Source organism: Heptranchias perlo, chromosome 24 (genome assembly GCF_035084215.1).
Source record: "Heptranchias perlo isolate sHepPer1 chromosome 24, sHepPer1.hap1, whole genome shotgun sequence".
In the NCBI taxonomy this organism is placed as follows: Eukaryota; Metazoa; Chordata; class Chondrichthyes; order Hexanchiformes; family Hexanchidae; genus Heptranchias; species Heptranchias perlo.
In genome coordinates this window covers 8,257,290-8,282,928 of record NC_090348.1, presented here as the reverse complement: position 1 = coordinate 8,282,928, position 25,639 = coordinate 8,257,290, and the positions used below count along the sequence as shown (strand labels likewise).

Below are 25,639 nucleotides of genomic sequence, written 5' to 3'. Positions count from 1 at the left end.
GGTTGTAATGTACTTTGGGACTCCCTGAGGACATGATGAGGTGCTATACAAATACAAGTTGTTTCTTACCAGTGTGATTTCAGTGAAATAATTTATTTTATATTCTGGAATAAGTAGATTAAATTAGATATTAACCAAAATATCCTTTACCCAGAGGGAGTTTTGTTAAATCGGCACTGAAGTTTAGAAAGGTAGGATTTTAGTGTAGGCCGTGATGAAACATAGTTTGCAGCAATTCTGTCTCCGGGCTGTGCTGGGAGGTCATTTGAGGGCAAGTTCAGCCTATCGTATCTGTGGCTGAGAGGCTTCTTATCTAAGAAACAAAGTCAGTCTGCCTTTGGTCCTTGGGGAGTGATAAGAAGTTCCTGACTGATGATGGAGAAAAGGAAAAGTCAGGATACCCGAGCCCCACCCCCATCCCATTGTTTTTTTGTCAAAGAGTGAAATAAATAGAATTTTATTTGCAATCGAATCAATATCCATTGGTTTTGATGGCTGCAGTAGCGATTCTGGCACTACCAAGAGCTATGGGAAAGCAGTGGGAGGTCAACCATTACTAATGGGTTCAGCTCATTGCCCGCAAAAACCTTCAAATTCAAACAGACACAAAAAAAATCTTTCTGGAATTTAAAGACTAACTCTTCAATAGCACTTCTGTATTCACATGACAAACAGTCGAGATACTCAGTCAGTGACACGAGCATTCCTCTCCAGACTCTTTTATTGTCTGACCAAAATGGTAATTCGCATCGAATGAACTTTGCAGTTCTCAAGTCACTGAAATGGACACAAAGACACACAAAAAAAAGTGAGATGTGGCACTATGAATGGCTGTCTGTGTGAACTACTGGAGATTGGAAAGGGTTAGCAGGGAAGTGGTGTTCATGCTTTCAATGTCATCCTGTGTTGGTGAGCGTTGTTATTGCAGCATTGTTCTCGTGTGAGGGCTGCAAGGGCTCACTCTTATAAGACCCTTGTCTGTTCAATTCGACGACAACAACTTGCATTTATTTGTTTCTTTATTCATTCTCAGAATATGGGTGTCGATGGCAAGGCTGGCATTTATCGCCCATCCCTTGATAGGCCACTTCAGAGGGCAGTTAAGGGTCAGCCATGTTGGTAGTTGGGACTGGAGTCACATTTAGGCCAGAGCAGGTGAGGACAGCTGATTTCATTCCCTAAAGGACATTAGTGAACTAGATGGGTTTTTACGACAATCTGACAGCTTCATGGTCACCAGCTCACCACCACCTTCTCAAGGGCAATTAGGGATGGGCATTAAATGCCGGCCTCGCCAGCGATGTCCACATCCCATGAACGAATAAGAAAAAAAGCTTCTTATTTCCAGACTTTTTTTTAAAACTGAATTCAAATTCTCAAACTGCCATGGTGGGATTTAAACTCAAATTCTCTGGATTATTAGTCCAGTAACATAACCATTACACCACCATACCCCTATTTATAGCGAGCCTTTAATGTAGTAAAACATCCCAAGGTGCTTCACAGGTGCGTAAACAGGCAACAATTGACATCAAACCAAAGAAGGAGACATTAGGACAAGTGACCAGAAGCTCGGTCAAAGAGTTCAGCTGTTTTTACATTACCAACGTCAGCCACATCTGGGCATGAGGGGTAATTATCCGACAGTGCCAGTTGGGAGCACTTGAGGTAAATTCGACCACATGCTGCCGCACAATTTAGACAATTTGGAAAAGCCACACGCCATGCGCGCCCGCCTTTATGACAGGTGCTCTCAGCGGACAAGGCTGCCCGTCAATAGGGCAAAATGGGAAAACTACCACTACGAAGTTACCTTAACCGATGACGTTTAGTTAAATGTAAAATAGCCTTGAAGTGAGAAGCTTTTCAAAAAATCTCATGGACTTTTACACTGTCCACAACACTGTGAATTAAGTCTAAGGAAACTAACAGAGGCCGGAATTTCATTCTGTCTGACACATCTAAACAACTACTATCAGCCGTGAGTCAGTGCTGGCTCAGTGGTAGCACTCTCGCCTCTGTGGTCGTGAGTTCAAATCTCACTCCAGAGACTTGAGCACCGAGGGGGGGCTGCCCTCTCAATCTCTGCACCCGGTGAGAGACAGAGAGCCAACAGCAGTCACTGTGCCAATGGTACTGAACTCTCCCTCATGATGTGCCCTTCTATCAGTTTTGTGATAATCTTTCAAAATCTTGCCCTCTGTGAACAGCACTTGGACCTGGAATTCAAACTCACCTTTTGTTCATGTAGGTTTGTATTTTTCTCCTTTTTGAGACTGGCCGTCCAACAAGACCAATTTAAAATTCTCATCCTTGTGATTTAAATCCAGGAGCGGCCGGGGTGGGGGTGGGGAGGTGGAATTCAATTTAGGTCAGGGCTGGGAGGTGGCTGTAGGCCTCAACACCCCATTTCCCCACCGTTTCCACCATTATCCCACCCAATTTGGGGCAGGATAAAAAAGAAAAGATGTGCATTTATATAGCGCCTTTCATGACCTCAGGATATCCCTAAAGTGCTTTACAGCCAATGAAGTAATTTTGAAGTGTAGTCACTGTTGTAATGTAGGAAACGCAGCAGCCAATTTGCGCACAGCAAGATCCCACAAACAGCACTGTGATAATGACCAGATCATCTGTTTTAGTGATGTTGTTTGAGGGATAAATATTGGCCAGGACACCGGGGAGAACTCCCCTGCTCTTCTTTGAAATAGTGTCATGGGATCTTTTATGTCCACCTGAGAGGGCAGACGGGGCCTCGGTTTAACGTCTCATCCAGAAGACAGCATCTCCGAGAGTACAGCACTCCCTCAGTACTGCACTGGAGTGTCAGCCTTGATTATATGCTCAAGTCTCTGCAGTGGGACTCGAATCCACAACCTAGTAACTCAGCAGCATGAGTGCTACCACTGAACAACGGCTGACACCAGAGGAGAGTCTGGTCCTGAGCAGTCAGCAGGCTTGGGAACCATCGCAGCTGAGCCTCACCCTCTTCTCTTCAGCACCACACACTTCCAGCCGACAATGGGAACCCTGGGGAACTGTGGGGCCCCATGGTCACCCAGGACAACAGCAATTTACTCAGTATAGACCAGCCATCGAACCTGAGACCCTACTCCTCTCTAAGACTCAGTAGCAACTGAGCTATTGGGGGGAGGAGGTGGGGGGAAATTTAACCACGCCTCACTTCCCCTTTTAAAATAGAGAGAAGCTATTTCCTCTGGTGGGGGAATCCAAAACAAGAGGACATAGCCTTAAAATTAGGGGTTCAGGGGTAATATCAGAAAGCACTTCTTCACACAAAGGACAGTGGAAATCTGGAATTCTCCCCTCCAAAAAGATGTTGAGGCTGAGGGTCAATTGAAACTTTCAGAACCGAGGTCGGTAGATTTTTGTTAGGCAAGGGTATTAAGGCATACAGAGCCAAGGCGGGTTAACGGAGTTAAGGTACAGATCAGCCATGATCAAATTGAATGGCGGAACAGGCTCGAAAGGCTGACTGACCTCCTCCTGTTCCTATGTTCCTAAATTGGGAAGGAAGAAATACAGGCACCAAAAAATAAACAGAACACAAAGAACAACATCAAATCAAGTTACCTCCATGCCAAAAGCCACCGTTCTACAACATGTGAGGAGGTTAATCGCTATCTTGCTGAAAGCAACAGCCCTCAGAGGCCAAGTACATACATTGGATAATTTTATCAATCAATCTCCATTACAGCATTTTACTGCTTTCCCGCATTGAGGATGCTATCACTTAATGTTCGGAATTGGTTGCAAATAGCACGATGATTCATAATTAATGACACGGCACTTTAAATGCTGATGCCCTCGTTTCTGATCACTGTGTAGGTCAGATTTAAAGGCACAGACCACCGGCAGTGCTGTGCTTTTTCTTGTCCTCCTCAGTGTATATATTGCTATTGGTGATGGCCTGCTGAAGGTCAGCCAGATATCAGAATGACTTTGTGTACCACAGTGCAGGGAGGTGAAGCTTCAGAGCCAAACTAACAAGATTCTGCTTCCACTCTGATTTTTTGTTTTGAGCTACCCCCCCCCCAACAAGAATTTTCCCACCTTACCTCTTCTCGATGATGCTTGGGTTTGCAGTCACCAGGTGTGTCCTGTGCCCAGCGTCCTTGGTGTACTCACTGGAAAGAGGAGGAAGGTTACAGCTGCAAAGAGGAAAGAAACAAGATGCAGATGTCAGTTTATAATTTAGGACGGCACATTCTTTACTGGTCCACACCTGCAAAAAGATAGAATCTAGCTCTGCTTCGTCAAAACTCGACGGGGCCGATTTGGGTCAGGGCCTGTTTACTGGGCCGAGACTCGGTGCTGTGCGACCAGCGCGCGCCCGAACCGAGAGGCCCGAGGATTGATGGAAATAGGTCCTGGGGCCTCACCGGCGCACTCGCGGGGAAGTTGCCGGCACTGGTCATACCTCCACAGGCAGCTCGTCCCGGCGGAGACTTCAACGTCGTGTTGCCTGTCTTGCTGACAACAGCCCTCAGCGAAGTCCCGGAGTTGGGGGGGGGGAGGGGGTAGGTGGTGTTGGAAGGGTCCACGGGGGAAGGGGGGGCGATCGTGGCTCCTGTCGGGTCAGGGGAGCACTCCTGCTCCATCTGGCTCCACAGCAACGTTTTATTCAAAGTACAAAACAATATTTAACTTACATTTTTGGCGGCTGTTGGGTCGCTGAGGAATCCTGAGCAGATTAGGCCCGACGGCTGTCCACCCGGGATGCCTAAAAAAAGGCCCCCCCACGAATTCAGCAGTGGGACTGAGGCCTGTGCAAACTGGGCACAGGCTGGCTTAGTGCTAAATTGGTTCGTTCTGCGCCCATTTTACGCCCGAGAAACGGTGGCAACACATAGCAATTTCTATCCCTACATATCTTGAAGTGTCTGGGCTCGATGGACACGATGGGCGTCATTTTAGCACCCGCTATCGGGTGCGTTCCTGGCAGGGGGGGCTCCGAAAATCGGAGAATCCCGCAGAAGGACCGGAGCCCGCCCCGAACCCGTGCACTTCCGGGTTCCCCGCTGACGCGCCGGCGTGCGCACGCAGCCCCCGCTGGTGGGAATCCCGCAGGCAATTAAAGCCAGCGGGATTCCACTTGTAACTATTTATTTAGGTATTTAAGGGATTATGTGAGGAGGGGTGGGATTTTAGAACAAACTGGGACTGTTTCCTACACTGGGGGAAACACTCCCAGGTCAAATGGACATGTTGCAGCTGTCAGCCTGTGGCAGCTGCAAAGGTCCATTTGACAGGTGGGGGCGGGGGAGACCCTCACTCATTGCAGGAGGCCACTCTGTCACTTTGGACAAAGTTTGGCCTCCACCACCCTCCTCCTGACAGTCAAAGTCACCAACCTGCACACTTACCCCGGGGTCCAGAGACATGTACCTACCTTGCGGACCCCCTCAGATGTACATCTTGCAGATGGGGGCCGCCGTAGCTGCAGTCATGACCTCCTCGGAGGGCGAACACCATCACCAGCCTCACCAGCCTCGCCATCCACATCCACCTCTGACACGTGGAGCTCCACAACAGAGTGCAGTGACACATCCACCTGTACAGCAGGAGGGAGGGCTACCGCAGAAAGAGATGCGTCGCAGAGGGCACTACCCTCGCCACAGGGTCCACAGACCGAGGCTCAGCCTCCTGGACATCTCTGAGCAGCAGTGCACACGGAGGCTCAGAGTCATTCGACATGTAGTTGTGGACATCTGCAGCCTCCTTGATGCCGAGCTGCTCCTGGCTGGCCCGAGCACCATCTTCTTAACTGTCGCTGTCAAAGTCACCACTGCCCTCAACAACTTCTTCTCCGCATCCTTCCAGGGTGCAACCGGGGACATCGCCGACATCTCTCAGTCGTCTGCGCAGAAGAGCCCTGCAAATACACCTACACCCACTCTGCAGTGACACAATGGGCTCGATTTTACCGTCGGGTTTCCTGTGGGTTTCCAGCGGGGGGGCCCCGAAAATCCCGATACCCAGTCACGTGACGGGAACCCGCCACGATCCCGCCCACTTCCGGGTTCCCCGATGACGTGCGGGGGTGCGTGCGTGGCCCCCGCTGGTGGGAATCCCGCAGGCAATTAAAGCCAGTGGGATGTCACTTGAGTGTATTTATTTCGCTTGTTCAGGTCATTAACTGACCTGATTAAGGGACTGTGTGTGATTTTGGGGAAACATGGGACTGTTTCACACGCTGGGGGAAACAGTCCTAGTTGAACTGGACGTGTTGCAGCCGTCAGCCTGTGGCAGCTGCAAAGGTCCATTTGACAGGTGGGGGGGGAGCCCCTCACCCATTGCAGGAGGTCGCTCTGTCACTTGGGACAAAGTGTGGCCTCCACCACCCCCCTCCGGACGGTCAAAGTCACCAACCTGCACACTCACCCCGGGGTCCGGAGACATGTGCCTACCTTGCGGACCCCCTCAGATGTACATATTGCGGATGGGGGCCGCCGTAGCTGCAGTCATGACCCCCTCGGAGGGCGAACAGCATCACCAGCCTCGCCATCCACGCTGTCCACCTCTGACACGTGGAGCTCCACAACAGAGTGCTGTGACACATCCACCTGTACAGCAGGAGGGAGGGCAACCACAGAGAGAGACGCATCGCAAAGGGCACTACCCTCGCCACAGGGTCCACAGACTGAGGCGCAGCTCCCCGGACCTCTCCGAGCAGCAGTGCACACGGAGGCGCAGATTCACTCGACATGTAGTCGTGGAGATCTGCAGGCTCTTTCATGCCGAGCTGCTCCTGGCTGGCCCCAGCACCATCTGCTTACCTGTCGCTGCCAAAGTCACCACTGCCCTCCACAACTTCTCCTCCGCATCCTTCCAGGGTGCAGCCGGGTACACCGCCGATGTCTCTCAGTCGTCTGCGCGGAAGAGCCCTGCAAATACACCTGCACCTACTCTGCAGTAACACAATGGGTGGCATCAGTGGTGGGTCCTCATAGTGATAACCAGGAGCGGGCATTATTGGACACAACAGACAGGATTCGCGGAGACATGGCAGTGGTGGTGCCAATATAATGTGTGATGTTTGTTGCTCTGAAATTCAATATAGGTAACACCCATGGCAAACCCTCAGACACCCTTGTGCATCCCCTTCATGCTCACGACACGTTTGCCTTATGCTGCCTACTGCACATATGCGATGCATGCCCTGTGGCTGCAGCACAGGTGGTGGCAGGTTGAGTGAGGCTGGCCGTGAGAGAGATGCACGAGAGGGTGAGTATGGGATAGAGCCATGAGATTGTATGAGGATTGGGTTGCGTGTTAGTGGCGGGTGAGTACTGGCGAGGTGAGTAGGTGCAGGTAAGATGAGGATGGGGTTTGAGTGGGTATGAGGGGTGATGTGACAGAGTAGTGTTGGCGGTGCCGAAGGAGATGTGGGGTGGGGGCAGTGTTGTGGCAGACGGAGTGTAGGGGAAAGACTACGTGTTCTCACTGTGGCTGACCTACTGAGGTCATTGGAGCGCCTCCTGCACTGTATGCAGGTGGGCGATATGTTGGTGGTGCAGGTGACCCACTCTGCCACCTCGAGCCAGGCCTTCTTGGTGGCAGAGGCAGGCCGCTTCCTCCCGCCCGCCGGGTGGAAGATCTCTGTCCTCCCCCTCCTCCTTCACCCCATCTGATGATACCTGGGGTGAGGCATCATTAAACTGGGAGCAGCCTTCCCCCTGGGCTGCTCCATGCTGTAATTTGTTCCATTGGTTGCAGCATCTGTCAGTGGAGGACTGCCCCTTTAACTAGAGAGCCTCCAGCTGACAGATCGTACTGCGCATGCGCAGCCCGACCGACGCGCAGACCAGCAGCGCGGACCCCGGAGGAGCAGGTAAGTGATTCCAATTAGTGCATTGCCTGCTACGATCGCGCGGGCAACCCACTAATTTCACCGGGCGCGGAGGCCACGCACCCGAAACCCAACCCGCCGGAAACCCGCAGGCCTGCTAAAATCAGGCCCAATGGGTGGCATCAGGTGTGGGTCCTCATAGTGATCCTCAGGAGCGGGCATTATTGCACAAACCAGACAAGATTCGCGAAGACATGGCAGTAGTGGTGCCAATATAATATGTAATGTGAGTTGTTCAGAAATTCAATATAAGGAACACCCATGACAAACCCTCAAACACCCTTGTGCATCCCCTTCATGCTCACGACACATTTGCCTTACGCTGGCTACTGCACATATGTGATGCATGCCCTGTGGCTGTAGCACAGGTAGTGGCAGGTTGAGTGAGGCTGACTGTGAAAGAGATGCATGAGAGGGTGAGTATGAGATAGAGCCATGAGATTGTATGAGGATTGGGTTGAGTGGTAGTGGAGGGATGAGTACTGGCGAGGTGAGTAAGTGCAGGTAAGATGAGGATGAGGTTTGAGTGGGTATGAGGGGTGATGTGACAGAGTAGTGTTGGCAGTGCTGAAGGAGATGTGGGGTGGGGGCAGTGATGTGGCAGACGGAGTGTAGGGGAAAGACTACGTGTACTCACTTTGTCTGACCTACTGAGGTCATTGGAGCGCCTCCTGCACTGTATGCAGGTGGGCGATATGTTGGTTGCGCTGGTGACCTCCTCTGCTACCTCGAGCCAGACCTTCCTGGTGGCAGAGGCAGGCCACTTCCTCCCGCACGCCGGGAGGAAGATCTCTGTCCTCCCCCTCCTCCTCACCCCATGTATTGATACCTGGAGTGAGGTATCATTAAACTGGGAGCAGCCTTCCCCCTGGGCTGCTCCATGCTGTAATTTTTGCTATTTGTTGCAGCATCTCACAGCGCATGCGCAGCCCGCCCGCCACGCAGATCAGCAGTGGGGAACCCGGAGGAGCAGGTAAGTGGATCCAATTAGTGGATTGTATGCTACAATCGCGCGGGGAGCTGACTAATTTCACCGGGCGTGTTACCCACGCGCCCGATAGCCCCCCCGCCGAGAACTCACAGCCCTGCTAACATCGGGCCCGATATCTGTAATATATTAGGAGTTGAGTGCATAACATTCACTTCCTATAAGTGTCACATGTAAGTGTATTTCCCATAATACTTCTATCACACTTTGTCATAAACCAGCGTATCCTGTGACTCACCGTAAAAAACATCACGATAGATCTGGGAGTCAGTTAAACAAGAAACTTTTCAATTGCTTTACATAGATTGCATAAAATGAACAGCACAGAAACAGGCCATTCGGCCCAACAGGTACCTGCTGGTGATTATGCTCCACACAAGCCTCCTCCCTCCCTACTTCATCTAACCCTGTCAGCATATCCTTATATTCCTTTCTCCCTCATGTGTTTATTTAGATTCCCCTTAAATGTATCTATGCTAGCCGTCTCAACCACTCCATGTGGTAGCGAGTTCCACATTCTCACCACTCTCTGGGTAAAGAAGTTTCTCCTGAATTCCCTATTGGGTGTATTAGTGACTAGCTTATATTTATGGGCCCTAGTTCTGGTCTCTCCTGCAAGTGGAAACATCTTCTCCACGTCTACCCTGTCAAACTCGTCCATAATCTTAAAGGTCTCTCTATCAGGTCACCCCTCAGTCTTCTCTTTTCTGGAGAAAAGAGCTCAGCCTGTTCAATCTTTCCTGATAGGTATAACCTCACAGTTCTGGTATCATCCTAGTAAATCTTTTTTGCACCTTCTCCAGTACCTCTATATCCTTTTTATAATATGGAGGCCAGAACTGTTCACAATACTCCAAGTGTGGTCTAACCAAGGTTCTATACAAGTTTAACATAACTTCTCTGCTTTCCAATTCTATCCCTCTAGAAATGAACCCAAGTGATTGGTTTGCTGTTTTTATGGCCTTATTAACCTGCTTCGCTGCTTTTAGTGATTTGTGTATCTGTACCCCCAGATCCCTTTGCCCCATTTATACTCTCATTATCCAAGCTGTATGTGGCCCCCCCCTTATTCTTCCCACCAAAATGTAATATCTCACTTCTCTATATTGAAATTCATTTGCCAATTACACACCCATTCTGCAAGTTTATTAATGTCTTCCTATATTTTGTTGCAGTCCTCCTCGGTATTATCTATACCTCACCCCCCCCCCAATTTTGAAATTGTACTTCTGATTCCCGAGTCCAAATCATTTATGTAAATGGTGAACAACAGCGGTCCCAGCATCGATCCCTGGGGAACACCAATTCCCACCTTTTGCCAGTCTGAGTAACTACCTTTAACCCCTACTCACTGTTTTCTGTTTTGTAGCCAGCTTGCTATCCATCCTGCTCAGTGTCCCCTGATTCCATATGCTCTGACGTAAGTCATGAGTCTACTATGTGGTGCCTTATCGAAGGCTTTTTGAAAATCCAAATATATTACATCTACTGCATTACCCTTGTCTACCCTTTCTGTTACTTCTTCAAAGAATTCAATAAGGTTGGTCAAGCATGACTTTCCCTTCTGAAATCCGTGCTGACTATTCTTTATTACATTTTTGGTTTCTAGATGTTTATTACATCTTTGAGTAAGGATTCCATTATCTTTCCTACACCAACGTTAAGCTAATTGGTCTATAGTTCCTTGGACTGGTTCTATCTCCCATTTTAAATATAAGAATCACATTAGCTGTCTGCAACAACAATTTGCATTTATATAGCGCCCTGAACATAGAAAAAAGTACCAAGGCACTCCACGGAAGTATAAAGAATTAAACGGACAAGGAGCCAAAGAAGGAGATATTCAGAGGGGGTGAGGTGGGTTTCAAGGACATTCTTAAAGGAGAGAGGTGGAGAAAGCGGAGGGGTTCAGGGAGGGGATTCCAGACCGTGGAGTCGAGGTGAAAGCATGGCCGCCAATGGCGAGGTGAAGTGGGGACGATGCACAGGAGGCTGGAGTCAAAGAAATGGAGAGTTCAGGAGGACGATGCTGAAGAACGTTGCAGAGATAGGGACGGACGATTTAAACATGAGGATAAGAATGTTAAATTGGAGGCTATGGGATAGTGGGAGCTGATGTAGGTCAACGAGGACAAGGGTGACGGGTGAGCAGGACTCAGTGGCGGATAGCACACAGGCAGCAGAGCTTTGGATGAGTTGAATTTTATGGAGGGTGGGAGATGGGAAGCCAGTCGGGACAGCATTGGAACTGATTAAAGGTGACAAAGATATTGATAAGGGTTTCAACGATAGACGGGCTGAGGCAGGAACAGAGGCGGGTGATGTTACAAAAGTGGAAGCAGGTGGTCTTTGTGACGGAGAAGATATGGACTCGGAAGTTCAGCTCGGGGTCAAATACAACGCCCAGATTGCGATTAGTCCAGTTCCGCCTGAGACTGTGGCCGGGGAGGGCGAAGGAATCGGTGGCAAAGACAGGGAGTTTATGGCGAAGGATCTTCCCAGTGTTTAGCTGGAGGAAATTGTGACTCATCCAAGACTGAATGTCTGACAGGATCTTTAAAAGCTGCACCAGGCTAGTGTACAAGCAGATCTGAATGACTTTCAGCAGAGGCCTAATCAACCACAACAACAACTTGCATTTATATAGCGCCTTCTAAGTAGTAAAACGTCCCAAGGAGCTTCACAGGTGCAATATCAGACAAAAATTAACACCAAGCCACTTAAGGAAATATTAGAACAGGTGACAAAAAGTTTTAAAGAGGTAGGTTTTAAGGAGCGTCTTGAAGGAGGAGGGAGGGGTAGAGAGGCGGAGAGGTTTAGGGAGGGAATTCCAGAGCTTAGGGCCTAGGCAGCTGAAGGTACAGCTGCCAATGGTGGAGTGATTAAAATCGGGGATGCGCAAGAGGCCAGAATTGGAGGAACACAATGATATCGGAGGGTTGTTGGGTTGGGGGAGGTTACAGAGATATGGAGGGGCGAGGCCATGGAGGGATTTAAAAACACAGATGAGAATTTTAAAATCGAGGCATTGCCGGACCTGCAGCCAATGTAGGTCAGCGAGCACAGGGGTGATGAGTGAACGGGACTTGGTGCGAATTAGGATACGGGCAGCAGAGTTTTGGATGAGCTCAAGTTTATGGAGGAGGGGAGCAGGAAAAGCAACGGTCCCCATTGCTAATATTAATTTCAAAGCCAACACAGGGCTGGGCCAAGCAGCACCATCAAGGAGAGCGGGAATTTTAAAGCCCAACTTTCATCCATGGAAAGAATCTCTGTGTTTAAATAGACCACAGGAGTAATAGCACCACTGCTGGCACAGCCTAGCTGGACATGGGCGCAGGTCGGAGATAGAGCTGGAAGATTATAGCCCGATTATCTGAGCCGCACTCAACATCAGTGAGACTCTGTGCTGTTAGCGAAGCCTCACAATATTATCCTTTGTATATATCTCTTTATCCCGGTTCATCATTTATTACAATCATCTCAGGATTTCTACCGTGCACTTTTAATGAACTCGTACCGTTCACGACCTCAGGATGTCCCAAAGCACTTTATAATCAATTAAGTACTTTTTGAAGTGTAGGCACTGTTGTAATGTAGGAAATGCAGCAGCCAACTTGCGCACAGCAAGATCCCACAAACAGCAAGGAGATTAATGACCAGATCATCTGGTTTCTCAATGATGCTGGTTGAGGGATAAATATTGGCCAGGACACCGGGAAGAACTCCCCTGCTCTTCTTTGAGAGAGGGCGGACAGAGCCTCGGTTTAATGTCTCATCCGAAAGACAGCACCTCCGACAGTGCAGCGCCCTGCACTGCACTGGGGTGGTCAGCCTGGATTATGTGCTCAAGTCTCCAGAATGGGACCTTCTGACTTTGAAGAAATTTGGAGGTAAGATGTATCAGTCTGTGAATATCTGTTAGATCATTCCCTCATGATCCTGCTGTAGAACATAGAATCATATTAATAATTCAGCATTCGTTACAAATAATTACTAGAGAACTACCCCAAAAACAAATTTAAATTATAGAATAAAAATTGGTACAGGCTAATCAAACGCATATCTATTCATATCTATAACCTGAATCCAAATCTATATCTATCTATTATACATATAAGTTTTAAAATGCATCTCTCACATTTTGGGTCTCACACATGCAAATTTCTGTGTCGCACATCAAAACAAATAAGCCAATCATTTCCAATGCATAGAGAAACCTCCTCACCAGCAGAAAATACTTTCTAACTGACTGCACGTAAAAAAAGTTATAAAATCAGACAATTACACCTTGTGGCCTTAAAGGGATACATTCTACTGGACTTTAGCCGCAGAATAATACGTTGGACATTATATGGGAGAGTGCTTATGACCTTATGAAACAGGTCATTCCTCAAATTAATGTGCGCAGCACCACTAGAGATAGGGTTGTGTTCCGTGAAATACTCGAATGAAAATCATCCTTCCCTCCCTCTTACGGCTCCCACCAATTTGCCTATCAGACAATGAACAGACACGCGGTGACTTTCCGAGATGCGGTGACAGCGGGGAACCTCGTCCTCCGTTGGTGCGTGTCGGAACATCGCGGGGAGGCTGAGCGCGATTCTCCATCCGTTGGGATCAATGGAGCGAACGGCCGTGAGTTGCCCATACACGCTGGTTTTGGGTGGAGTTCCAGACTGTACATGGAGGGTCACACCACTAAAGAACAGGAGTTGGCCATTCAGCCTCTTAAGCCTGGTCTGCCATTCAATTAAAGGAAATAGTCTCTCTCTATCATATCCCTTAATCATCTTAAACACCTCAATTAGATCACCCCTTAATCTTCCATACTCGAGGGAATACAAGCCTAGTCTGTGCAGCCTGTCTTCATACTTTAACCCTTGTTGCCCCAGTATGATTGTGGTGAATCAGCACTGCACTCCCTCCAAGGCCAACATATCCTTCCTGAGATGTGGTGCCCAGAGCTGAACACAGTCTCCAGATGGGGTCTAACCAGAGCTTTATATAACTTAACATAACTTCCACCCCTTTGTATTCCAGCCCCCTTGAGATAAATACCAACATTCCATTTGCCATTTTAATTGTTTTTGTGTACGTGTCCACTAGTTTTTAGTGATTCAGACCCTCTAACTGGATCCAGTCGGGTCCTCTCGTCACCTGAACTACCCCTTTAACTCTGGCAGCGCGCACAGACTTTAAAATCTGTGGGTTGAAAAGTCCGCCACTCTGGGGACATGTGGTGATCACGTGGCAGCAATCCGGCAGCATGGGAAGTCGGAATCTTCTGATCTAACTGCGATCACAGCCTCCCTGTTCACAATTCTTGACAGCCGGCAGCCTCATATAGCCAGGAAAATCCTTCTCCAGCAAAAATAAAACTCCCCCAGCTGTATTTCCGCACAGAAAAGCTGCTTGTTTCATCTAAGACCTCTCCATGTTACAAGAGCGTCTTTCCCTCCTGTTTTATCACTCGAAAAAAGCAGGTTAGTTCAAGAGCAGGTTTGCCCTCCTCTTGTTTCTCAGTAAATCTGGAAGATATTAAGATTATCCAGTAAATGTGAACATTTTTATCTCATGTCCCTAATTTCCACTCTAGGATTTAGACTGAACAAGGCCAACAAATGAATCCTTTTTAGTCAATCTGCTTACTAATTAATAATTTGCATATGTGACACCCGAACTGTGACAGATGCATTTCAAAACTTTTATATGTGTAATAGATAGACATAGATTTGGATTCAGGTTATAGATATGAATAGATATGCATTTGATTGGCCTGTACCAATTTTTAACTCTATAATTTAAATTTGTTCTAGGGATAGTTCTCTGGTAATTATTTGTAACAAATGCTGAATTATTAATGTCATGCTTTGCATTGTAGGATTGATGGAAAGAAATTAAATCTGAGCCTTGATTTACAAATAATTCTATTGTCTCTTTGTATTTGTCTAAATAAAACTAGAGTTTGAATCATTTTTATTTACTTTAGGTTTAAAAGTCTTTTAAAAGACAGTAATGATACATTATTGTCTTATCTTGGGCTATGATGAAGCTTATTGCTAAACCAGGACGCCTCTACTTTCCATTTAATTGTTGTTGGTAACTGAATTTGTGGTGACGACTGTATTCATTGGGTGTAACGAGTCGAGTTGTGTTCTCATTTGTGTTTGTACAAGGGAAGGATTGACAAACAGGCTGACAATGTGGAGAGTCCATGCCACATGCAGAGAGTTTCAGGTCTGCAGTGTTGGTTTATATACTTGTTGCGGAACACATGCATTTCTACGATGACTCCTTGCAGTCCTGGTCTGTCACAATCCTAGCAACCAACAACACTAAAAACAGGTTCTCACATTGCTGTTTTTGGAATCTTACTGTGCGCAAATTGGCTGCCGTGCTTCCCTACATCACAACAGTGACACCACTTCATAAAAAGTACTTCATTGGCTGTAAAGCGCTTTAGTGCATCCTGAGGTTGTGATAGGCGCTATAAATATGCAAATCTTTCTTTCTTATTAACGTGTCTCCGGCCTTTTCCACACATTCCCAATGAGCCTGCTCACTCCGTCGGGCTCCACAATTGCTTGTGCTGCCGCGGGCAGCACGCGGAAGGAGACCGCTGGATGGGGCTGTGACGTGCTTTGAATTGGCTTTGTACGATGTGCCAATTGCTGCTGCACTCTTTCTAGCTGCTTCAGTAGTGCGTTGAATCGAGTGCTCCTCAGCCCTGCTCCACCAAAGTTTTGTTCACTGTACAAACATACCCGTCTCCTCGCTGCAGGCTTCTTCTAACCCTCGCCTCCGGTAAAACACCCCGCAGCAAAACAGGCTGTGCAATCCAGTCTGATCTCATTCCGGAACTAGAGGGCAAGTTTTGCTCTACTCCCAGCCCGTGCCTCAGCTGAGGGAATCAGGTCTGGTACTCCTTATTTTCTGTCGAGCAAGGTTCTGAGAGGCTCGCCTCGCGAAACTTTACTCTTCCAAGGCAGCCAAATGGAAGAGTTTTCAAGAATTCCTTGTTGCACTTCCTATGCCCAACTTTTGTTTTCACTCTTCTGATCCTTCTATCTCTGCCAACGAACTGATGTAACACTAGCTGGCATAGAAGGTTTCATGCCTCACAACTCCCATTCTGCTGGTATATCTTGGTTTAATGTTTTTTTTTACTTTTCCTCGATAGGATACAAGAGAAAGCTTGTTGACTGATTCCCTCGCTTACCTTTTGCAACTTTTCTCTATTTTGTCAACACTACTATGATCAGCACTCTGATGAACTTCCTTCCCTTGTTCCCTCTAATCTTCAAATGCACCATCCTACACGCATTATCCCGGCTCTCTACATCTTCCCATCAACACCCATCGCATGTCTCCCGCTCTAAACGCGTTATCTCCCATGACCTCAAAAGTGTGGAATTCTCTGGGGGTGAAATCGGTAGTGGACGGTAGCTCAAAATGGGGCGACCGCCAATCAGCAGCTCGTTTTAAAATCTCGGAACATAGGAACCAGAGGCGGCCGTTTAGCCCCTCGAGCCTGTTCCGCCATTCAGTCAGATCGTGGCTGATCTGTATCTTAACTCCATCTACCCGCTTTGGTTCTGTAACCCTTAATACCCTTGCCTAACAAAAATCTACCAATCTCAGTTTTGAAATTTTCAATTGACCCCCAGCCTCAACAGCTTTTTGGGGGAGAGAATTCCAGATTTCCACTCCCCTTTGTGTGAAGAAGTGCTTCCTGACATCACCCCTGAATGGCCCAGCTCTAATTTTAAGGTTATGCCCCCTTGTTCTGGATTCCTCCATCTGTCCGATTTTCTTTTCCATTGACTTGGCCATCACCGAAGACCAATTTCATCCCCTCTACTTCCAATGGCCTTTCCTTCCTCCTACAATCTTCAGGCTTCAAAACCCACATCAGCGTCAGTTCCTTGCCGATTTACCATGGTTTCCCCTTCAATCTTTTCAACCTTGGTGGGGTTCTGGCCTTTGAGCCTTCGCCTTGGTTTCTCCATTTAAAAAACAAAACTCTTTTAACTGGTTAACCGGCCACAAGTTAGAGTAGGAGATATGGGCTGGGCTTTTACTTCAACACAGAGGAGATGTGGAGAGCAGGGAGACTGTGTAGGATACTTTGTTTGGAGCTTAGAAAAATCAAGAGAAAGGTTGCCACAGTGAACCAAATAATAATTAGAAAAACTGCCTCCTCTCTGCATGGTGCATGTCAGACTTTAAGACACCATCGGTAAATTAGATATCCCGTCCTATTTCACACAATTGCTAATTTAAAATACTTGTTAACTTAATTGTAATTAGTTTTCAGCCATTTATGGCCTTTCTCTCGGGGCTCCTTCGATCTCTTGCAAAGTTATAGCAGGAAATTGAGAGACAATTCCCATGAAAATTCAGGGCCTATGTGTCATTGCTGGAGATTTAAAAATGGCACATTGTCTTGATGTAATAAATTACGCAGACAATATAGTCACAAAGTAGGCATAAGCTCGGATGCAGAAGATGCTTCAGCCCATTTGATTTTATTCTACCGGAACACCAAACCTACCACCTTCCCCTTACAGCATCTGGCTGTTTCTTTAATCAGTCCAGTGACCTGGGAGGAGTGTTCTAAGGATCAATATTTGCCTTGATTCCGCTTCATAATATTCACCTTCATATTTTAAAATCATTTCGACAAAGGTGTGTAAAAATCATCAACAGTGTAAAACGCTGACGACACTCAAAAGGTTCAATTCCACTTAGGCTTTTATGAGGCCTTTTGAGTACATTGAATGTCATAGAATCAATTAATGGCACCGCACTTATTTAATTAGTGCAATCAAATTAATTGGACCACTAAATACAATTACATTTGGAAAATGAGGCATGCTCAAAACAGCAACTTAAAAAGCAACACCATCCAGGACAAAGTAGTCCTCTTGAACCTTTAAATATCCACTCCCTCCACCACCAGCACACCGTGGGTGCAGTGTGCACCATCCACATGATGCACTGCAGCAACTCGCTAAGGCTTCTTCGGCAGTATCTCCCAAACCCGCGACCTCCACTACCTAGAAGGACAAGGGCAGCAGGTGAATGTGAACACCATCACCTCCACATTCCCCTCCAAGTCACACACCATCCCGACTTGGAAATATATCCCCATTCCTTCATTGTCGTAGGGTCAAAATCCTGGAACTCTCTACCTAACAGCACTGTGGGAGAACCTTCACCACACGGACTGCAGCGGTTCAAGATGAAGGCCCACCACCACCTTCTCAAGGGGCAACTAGGGATGGGCAATAAATGCCAGCCTTGCCAGCGACGCCCACATCCTGAGAATGAATAAAAAAAGATAATTCAAACACATTCATTTCCCAATAGAGAAATTGCCGGAAATTTCTCAGAAGTCAGTTCTGGTGGAGTTCTGCACTTTCTTACATGGTGCACTATCTAAATGCGTAATCTTGCCACCAGCGAATCAGAGTTGAGCTTGCTGTTGTCTCTCTTTTTTCTCTATACCCCAGTATCGAATAGTATATTTTTAGGTTGCTGGCTGATCTCCCGTGGCATTGCTTGTGGGTAGCCTGCCTTGATGTTTAGTCACTAACTCAGGCTGGGGAAGTGGTCCAACAAAGTTAATGGGGTCAGCTAGAGGCTGATTGTTGCTTCTCCAGATTGGCTGCTCCTTGACTCCTCTATTTCTTGTATCAATTACCTCGCCGAGTAATCGGAATCTCAGAGAAAAAAGAGCAGTTTCGTTCTCATATACTTTTTAAAAAAAAATAGAAACTTGTTTGGTTGTTATTGGTTGTCGTTTTATACAAAGTGTCACATCTGGAATGTGAGGGCGACTCTCAAAACTCAAATAGCTGCTGACTTGGGCTGGATACAGCATGAGGCATCCTCCAGTAGCTCTCCGACTGGTCGTTCTTGGTGTGTCTGCATGGACAATCGGGGGGTGGAGGAGTTACCACAGGGGTTTTCCCTCCTGTCACCCTTTAATTAAGACAGAAGAGCTGTCGAAAACCACTCAGAAATGCCAATGCCACTTTTCCTGGATTTCTGCGGCTTGTCCATCGAAATCACAATGGGGGCAAGCGGAAATTCACCCCCCCACCCCCGACCCCGAGTGTCAGCAGGTTATTCAGCTGTGGAGGTCTTCACATTCAAGACTAATCCTGTCCTCGTCTGACATCCACGGACACACGAGTATTTTCACAATGGGAGTCACTGGGTAATAATCAGGAGCGGGAATCCTGAATGATTTTCTCCCCCCATCCATCCCCCCCCCCCCCCCCCCCCCCCAATCCAGGAGTCCTGAGGCTCACTGTACTCTCCTACTGCCTTGTGCTGACTGAGATCAGCTATCTAAGCAAAGGTCCAATCTGGGACATTCTGAACCAGGTAGCTCAGTTACATGGTCCCTATTACCAACTGAGCAGTCTGGGAAATGAACAGTGGATCTTTGTCCCACTCCACGGACTTGAGCACAAAATCTAGTCTGACACTTCAGTGCCAGTACTGAGGGAGTGCCGCACTGTCAGAGGTGCTTGAATGACCTAGCGGTGTTTCAACCGAATAAAATGTTTGACCAGAGCTTGCTCCATGTTATTTTTAGCTCCCGGTGAATGAAGCTGATTCATTTGTCTGGTTTGCAGCAGCTGCTTTTCATTCAGTCTCATTACACTCTCAAATTAACACTGGTCTTATAAATCCTATAATGTTTAGTGTATAACAGTCTGGGAATTCAATCAAGAACTAAAGAGATACAGCAACAATCAAAATAACAGGTCTCTTTATCTGGTCCAAATTGTGGCCGTGGCTCAGTGATAGCATTCTTGCCTCTGAGTCAGTAGGTTGCAGGCTCAAGCCCCACTCCAGGAGATTTGAGTACATAATCCAGGCTGACACTTCCCACCACAGCACTGAGGCAGTGCTACACTGTCAGAGGTGCTGTCTTTTGGATGAGGCGTTAAACTATGGCCCCGTCTATCATTTCAGGTGGATGTAAAAGATCCCGTGGCAATATTCAAGGAAGAGAAGGGGAGTTCACCACAGTGTCCTGGCCAACAGTTATCGCTCAAGCAACAGCTAAAACAGATGATCTGGTCATTTATCTCATTGCTGTTTGTGGGAGCTTGCTGTGTGCAAATTGGCTGTCGTGTTTCTTACATTACAACAGTGACTATGTTTCTAAAACAATTCATTGGCTGTAAAGCTTTTTGGGACGTCTAGAGCAATATAAATGCAAATCTTACCTTTCCTAATGCTGCCACTGTCCTTCCCCACTAAAACATTGCTCCCAGCTTCTGCCCTGACACCCCACCCTTTCACTAACACCATTTCCCCCTTTCCTCTATTTGCATTTACCTCCCCTAGGCTGACACTGAGGGAGTGCTGCACTGTCGGAGGTGCCGTCTTTCGGATGAGAGGTTAAACCAAGGCCCCGTCTGCCCTCTCAGGTGGACGTAAAAGATCCCATGACACTATTCGAACAAGAGCAGGGGAATTCTCCCCATAGTCCTGGCCAATATTTATCCCTCAATCAACATCACCAAAAACAGATTATCTGGTCATTATCACATTGCTATTTGTGGTAAAGACCTTGCTGTGTGCAAATTGGCTGCCGCATTTCCCTACACTACATTTCCCTGAAATGACTACATTTCAGAAATATTTCATTGGCTGTAAAGCGCTTTGGGACGTCCTGAGGTGGTGAAAGGCTCTATATAAATGAAAGTTCTTTCTTTAACTGTCAACTAATTTTAAACCTAAGACTTTTAGTTAAAAGGTCACTGTCCAGGCCATCAGTGATGGGACTGCGCAAAGAGGAGGTGCATCAGCCACTGGACTGAGGTAGGAGTGGTCAGGGGGATATTGGTAGCAAGGGGAGGAAGGGGCATGTAGCCAAGAGCATGGGGCAGATTGCAAGGAGTGGGGAAATGGCTGGCAGTGAAAGAGGGTGGAATGGATGGCAGTGAAAGGGAGAGAGAAGGGAAAGATCGATAGCAATAAAAGGGGAGGTAAATGGATGCAAACAGAGGAAAGGGGGAAATGGATATTAGTGAAAGGGTGAGGTGAAAGGGGAGAAGCTGGGAGGAAAGTGGCAACATTAGGAAAGGTAAGATTTGCATTTATATTGCTCCTTCACGGCCTCAGGACGTCCCAAAAAGCTTTACAGCCAATGAATTGTTTTAGAAACATAGTCACTGTTGTAATGTAAGAAACACAACAGCCAATTTGCACACAGCAAGCTCCCACAAACAGCAATGAGATAAATGACCAGATCATCTGTGTTAGCTGTTGCTTGAGTGATAACTGTTGGCCAGGACACTGAGGAGAGCTCCTCTTCTCTTGCCACAGGATCTTTTGCATCACAACTGAGAGGGTAGATATGGCCACATTTTAATGCCTCATCTGAATGATAGCACCTCTGGCAGTGCAGCACTTGAGTGTTAGCCTAGATTATTTGTTCAAGTCTCTGGAGTGGGGCTTAAACCCACAACCTTCTAACTCAAAGGTAAGAGTGCTACCACTGAGCCAAGGCTGATACCTGAAATAGAGTGGGGAGAGTGCATGCATGCCAACATGAACTAGAGGGAACAAACCCTACTAGTAAACTTGGGGGAAGGAAAGGGAACAGCAGCAGCTTGAACAGGGGTGATGAAAGAACTGGTTAAGGACCTAAAAGGAAATCTTCTTGTGGAGGGAGAGGGCATGGCTGAGATTCTTAATGAGTACTTTGCAGCTGTTTTCACTAAAGAAAAGGATGCTGCCAATGTTACAGTAAAGGAGGAGAGGATAGAGAAATTGGATAAGATACAAATAGATAAAGAGGAGGTACTTAAACAATTGGCAGTGCTCAAAGTAGAAAAGTCACCCGGTCCGGATGGGATGCATCCTAGGTGGAAATTGTGGAGGGTCTGGCCCCAATTTTCCAATCCTCACTAGACATGGGAATGGAACCAGAGGAGTGGTGAGTTGCAAATGTTACACCCCTGTTCAAAAAGGGGCAGAGGGATAAACCCAGCAACTATAGGCCAGTCAGCCCAACGTCGGTGGTGGAGAAACTTTTAGAGACCATTATCAGGAACTAAATTAGTTGTCACTTGGAAGAAAATGGTTAATAAATGACAGCCATCACAGATTTATTAATGGCAAATAGGGTCTGACTAATTTGATTGAGTTTTTCAATGAAATAACAGAGAGGGTTGATGAGAGTAGTCCGGTTGATGTTGTGCATATGAACTTTCAAAAGGCGTTTGATAAAGTACTACATAATAGACTTTAGCAAAATTGAAGCCCTTGGGATTAAAGGGGCAGTGGCAGCCTGGATATGAAATTGTCTGCGAGAGAGAAAGCAGAGAGTAGTGGTGAACAGTGTTTTTTTAGACTGGAGGGAAGTATACAGTGGTGTTCCCCAAGGGTTGGTATTAGGACCACTGTTCTTTTTCATATGTATCAATGACCTGGACTTGGGTATACAGGGCATAATTTCAAAGTTTGGAGATAACAAAGCTTGGAAATGTAGTAAACAGTAAGGGGGATAGTAGCAGACTTATGGAGGACATAGGCAGACTGATGAAATGGGCGAAGGAACAAAGGAAGATAGGAACACGAGTAGATCATTCAGCCCCTCGAGCCTGTTCCGCCATTCAATTAGATCATGGCTGATCTGTATCTTAACTCCATCTACCCACATTGGTTCTGTAACCCTTAATACCTTAACAAAAATCTATCAATCTCAGTTTTGAGATTTTCAATTGACCCCCAGCCTCACCAGCTTTTTAGGGGAGAGTTTCATAGTTCCACTAACCTTTGTGTGAAGAAGTGTTTTCTGCTCTGAACGGTCTAGTTCTAATTTTAAGGTTATGCCCCCTTGTTCTGGATTCCCCCACCAGAGGAAATAGTTTCTCTCCATCTACCCTATCAAATCCTTTAATCATCTTAAACACTTCAATTAGATCACCCCTTAATCTTCTATATTCAAGGGAATACAAGCCTGTATGCCCTACAATGCAACCTGTCCTCACAATTTAACCCTTTTAGCCCCGGTATCATTCTGGTGAATCTGCGCTGCACCCTCTTTCTGAGGTGTGGTGTCCAGAATTGAATGCAGTATTCCAGATGGGGTCTAACCAGAGCTCTGTACAGCAGTAACATAACTTCCACCACTTGTATTTCAGCCCTCTTGAGATAAAGGTCCAAAGTGGATAACCTCACACTTTTCCACATTGAACTCCATCTGCCACAGTTTTGCCCACTCACTTAATCTATCAATGACTCTTTGCAACTTTCTGCTCCCATCTACACTATTTACTGTGCCTCCTAACTTAGTGTCGTCAGCAAAATAGATATACCTACTCCTTCATCCAAGGTCATTTGTAAATATATTGAAAAGCTGAGGCCCCAGTACAGATCCCTGAGGAACCACTAGTCACATCCTGTCAATTTGAGTACATACCCATTATCCCTACTCTCTGCCTCCTACCTCCTAACCAATTTCCTATCCAAGCCAATAGGCTGCCTCCAATTCCATGCATTCTCATTTTTGTTAAGTCTCTTATGTGGAACCTTGTTGAATGCCTTCTGGAACTCCATATAAATAACATCCATAGACACTCCCTTATCTACCACGTTAGTGACCTCCTCAAAAAATTCAACGAGGTTTGTTAGACATGACTTACCCTTTACAAATCCATGCTGGCTCTCTCTGATCAGCTCATATTTGTCCAAATGCTCAGTCACTCTGTCCCTAATAACAGATTCTAGTAACTTCCCCACAACTGACGTTAGACTAATAGGCCTATAATTTCCTAGTTTATCTCTCTTACCCTTCTTAAATAATGGAGTGACATTGGCAATTTTCCAATCCAAGGGGACAATTCCTGAATCAAGAGTTTTGGAAGATCATGACTAGAGCATCTACAATTATCTCATGACTTCTTTTAATACCCTGGGGTGGAAACCATCAGGTTCCTGGAGATTTGTCCATCTTTACTAACATTAGTTTCTCCATCACCAATGTTTTTACTTATATTGAATCCCCTTGATTTATTTTTAGTTTTCCTTGTATCTCTGGTACTTTATCTTCATCCTCTACTGTGAAGACCGATACAAAGTAGCTATTTAGTAAGTCTGCCATTTCATGGTATCATAGTAGGTACAACACAGGAGAAAGCCATTCGGCCCATCGAGCCTGTGCCGGCTTTTTGAAATAGCTATCCAATTAGTCCCATTCTCTTGCTCTTTCCCCATAGCCTCGTAATTTTTTTCCCTTCAAGTATTCATCCAATTCCCTTTTGAAAGTTATTATTGAATCTGCTTCCACCACCCTTTCAGGCAGTGCATTCCAGATCATTACAACTCGGTGCGTTAAAAAAAGTTTCCTCCTGTCGCCTCGGGGTCTTTTGCCGATCACCGTAAATCTGTGTCCTCTGGTTACTGACCTTTCTGCCACTGAAAACAGTTTCTTCTTATTTACTCTGTCATAACCGTTCACGATTTTGAACACCTCTATCAAATCTCCCCTTAACCTTCTCTGTTCTAAGGAGAATGATCCCAGCTTCTCCAGTCTCTCCACATAACTGAAGTCCCTCATCCCTGGTACCATTCTAGTAAATCTCTTCTGCACCCTCTCTAAGGCCTTGACATCCTTCCTAAAGTGTGGTGCCCAGAATTCAACACAATACTCCAGCTGAGGCCTAACCAGTGTTTTATAAAGGTTTAGCATAACATCCTTGCTTTTGTACTCTATGACCATTAATAAATCCCAGGATCCCATATACTTCTTTTCAGCCTTCTCAACTTGTCCTGCCACCTTCAAAGATTTGTGTATGAGCACCCCCAGGTATCTCTGTTCCTCCACCCCCTTTAAAATTGTACCATTTAGTTTATATTGCCTCTCCTTATTCCTCCTACCAAAATGAATCACTTCACACTTCTCTGCATTAAATTTCATCTGCCACGTGTCTGACCTCCGGAAGTCTGTTACTACACACTGTTTACTACATTTCCTGATTTTCAATTACAATATCTCTTGCATAAGTCATTAAGGGACCCACATTACTCTCTTTCTCTTAATTTTTTGTAAAATCCTTTAGTGTTGTCCTTGATATCCCTTACAAGCTTTTTCTCGTATTCCCATTTTGCAGCTCTTACTACTTTCTTAGTATCCCTTTGCTGTTCCTTTTATCTCTCACAGTCCGTGGAATCTCTACCGTTCTTTGCCTTCGTATTAGCCCTTTCTATTAGTTTTATACTATCTCTCACTTCCCCTTTCTATTAGTTTTATACTATCTCTCACTTCCTTGTATCCCTCTCTACCCACATCCCCCTTCCCCCTCCCAGCCCCACTTTCTTCTGTGTTCGCCCCTGGAAAAAACTCTCCACCAACTCACTTACAATCGCACTTTCAAATTCCCACCTGTTTAGCCTTTGGTCCTCCATTCACCACAACATTTCTGCAGCTACCGATCTGCTCAATCACACCCTCACCTCCCCCTTTATTGTCGTTGTCCCCATTAAAACCATTATTCTCTCTCACCCTGGTCGTTCCCCCTGGTTCGGCCCTCATCTCCGCTCCCTTAAGTCCGAGGGAGGCAGACTTGAACGTTTATGGCGCACAATTGGTTTGGCCATTCATTGCCAGATCTGGCTGGACCACATAAAGCACTATTGAGTCCTGCTCTCCTCTGCCAAAACGGCTCACTGTTCCAGGATCATCCTGGAATGCAAAGATAATCCTGGCCTCTCTTCTCCACTATAAACCCTCTTCTTAAGCC

The 25,639-nt window shown here is 46.6% G+C and overlaps 1 protein-coding gene across 1 annotated transcript in view; it reads right to left on the bottom strand.

Annotated features, from left to right (window-relative positions):
• Nucleotides 1-25,639, bottom strand: part of st8sia1 (ST8 alpha-N-acetyl-neuraminide alpha-2,8-sialyltransferase 1) — a 91,533-nt gene that overhangs the window by 9,498 nt on the left and 56,396 nt on the right. Inside the window, exon 4 of the mRNA XM_068004721.1 lies at nt 4,080-4,172. Within this exon, the coding sequence (XP_067860822.1) occupies nt 4,080-4,172 (93 nt within the window). The remainder of the gene's footprint in view (nt 1-4,079; nt 4,173-25,639) is intronic.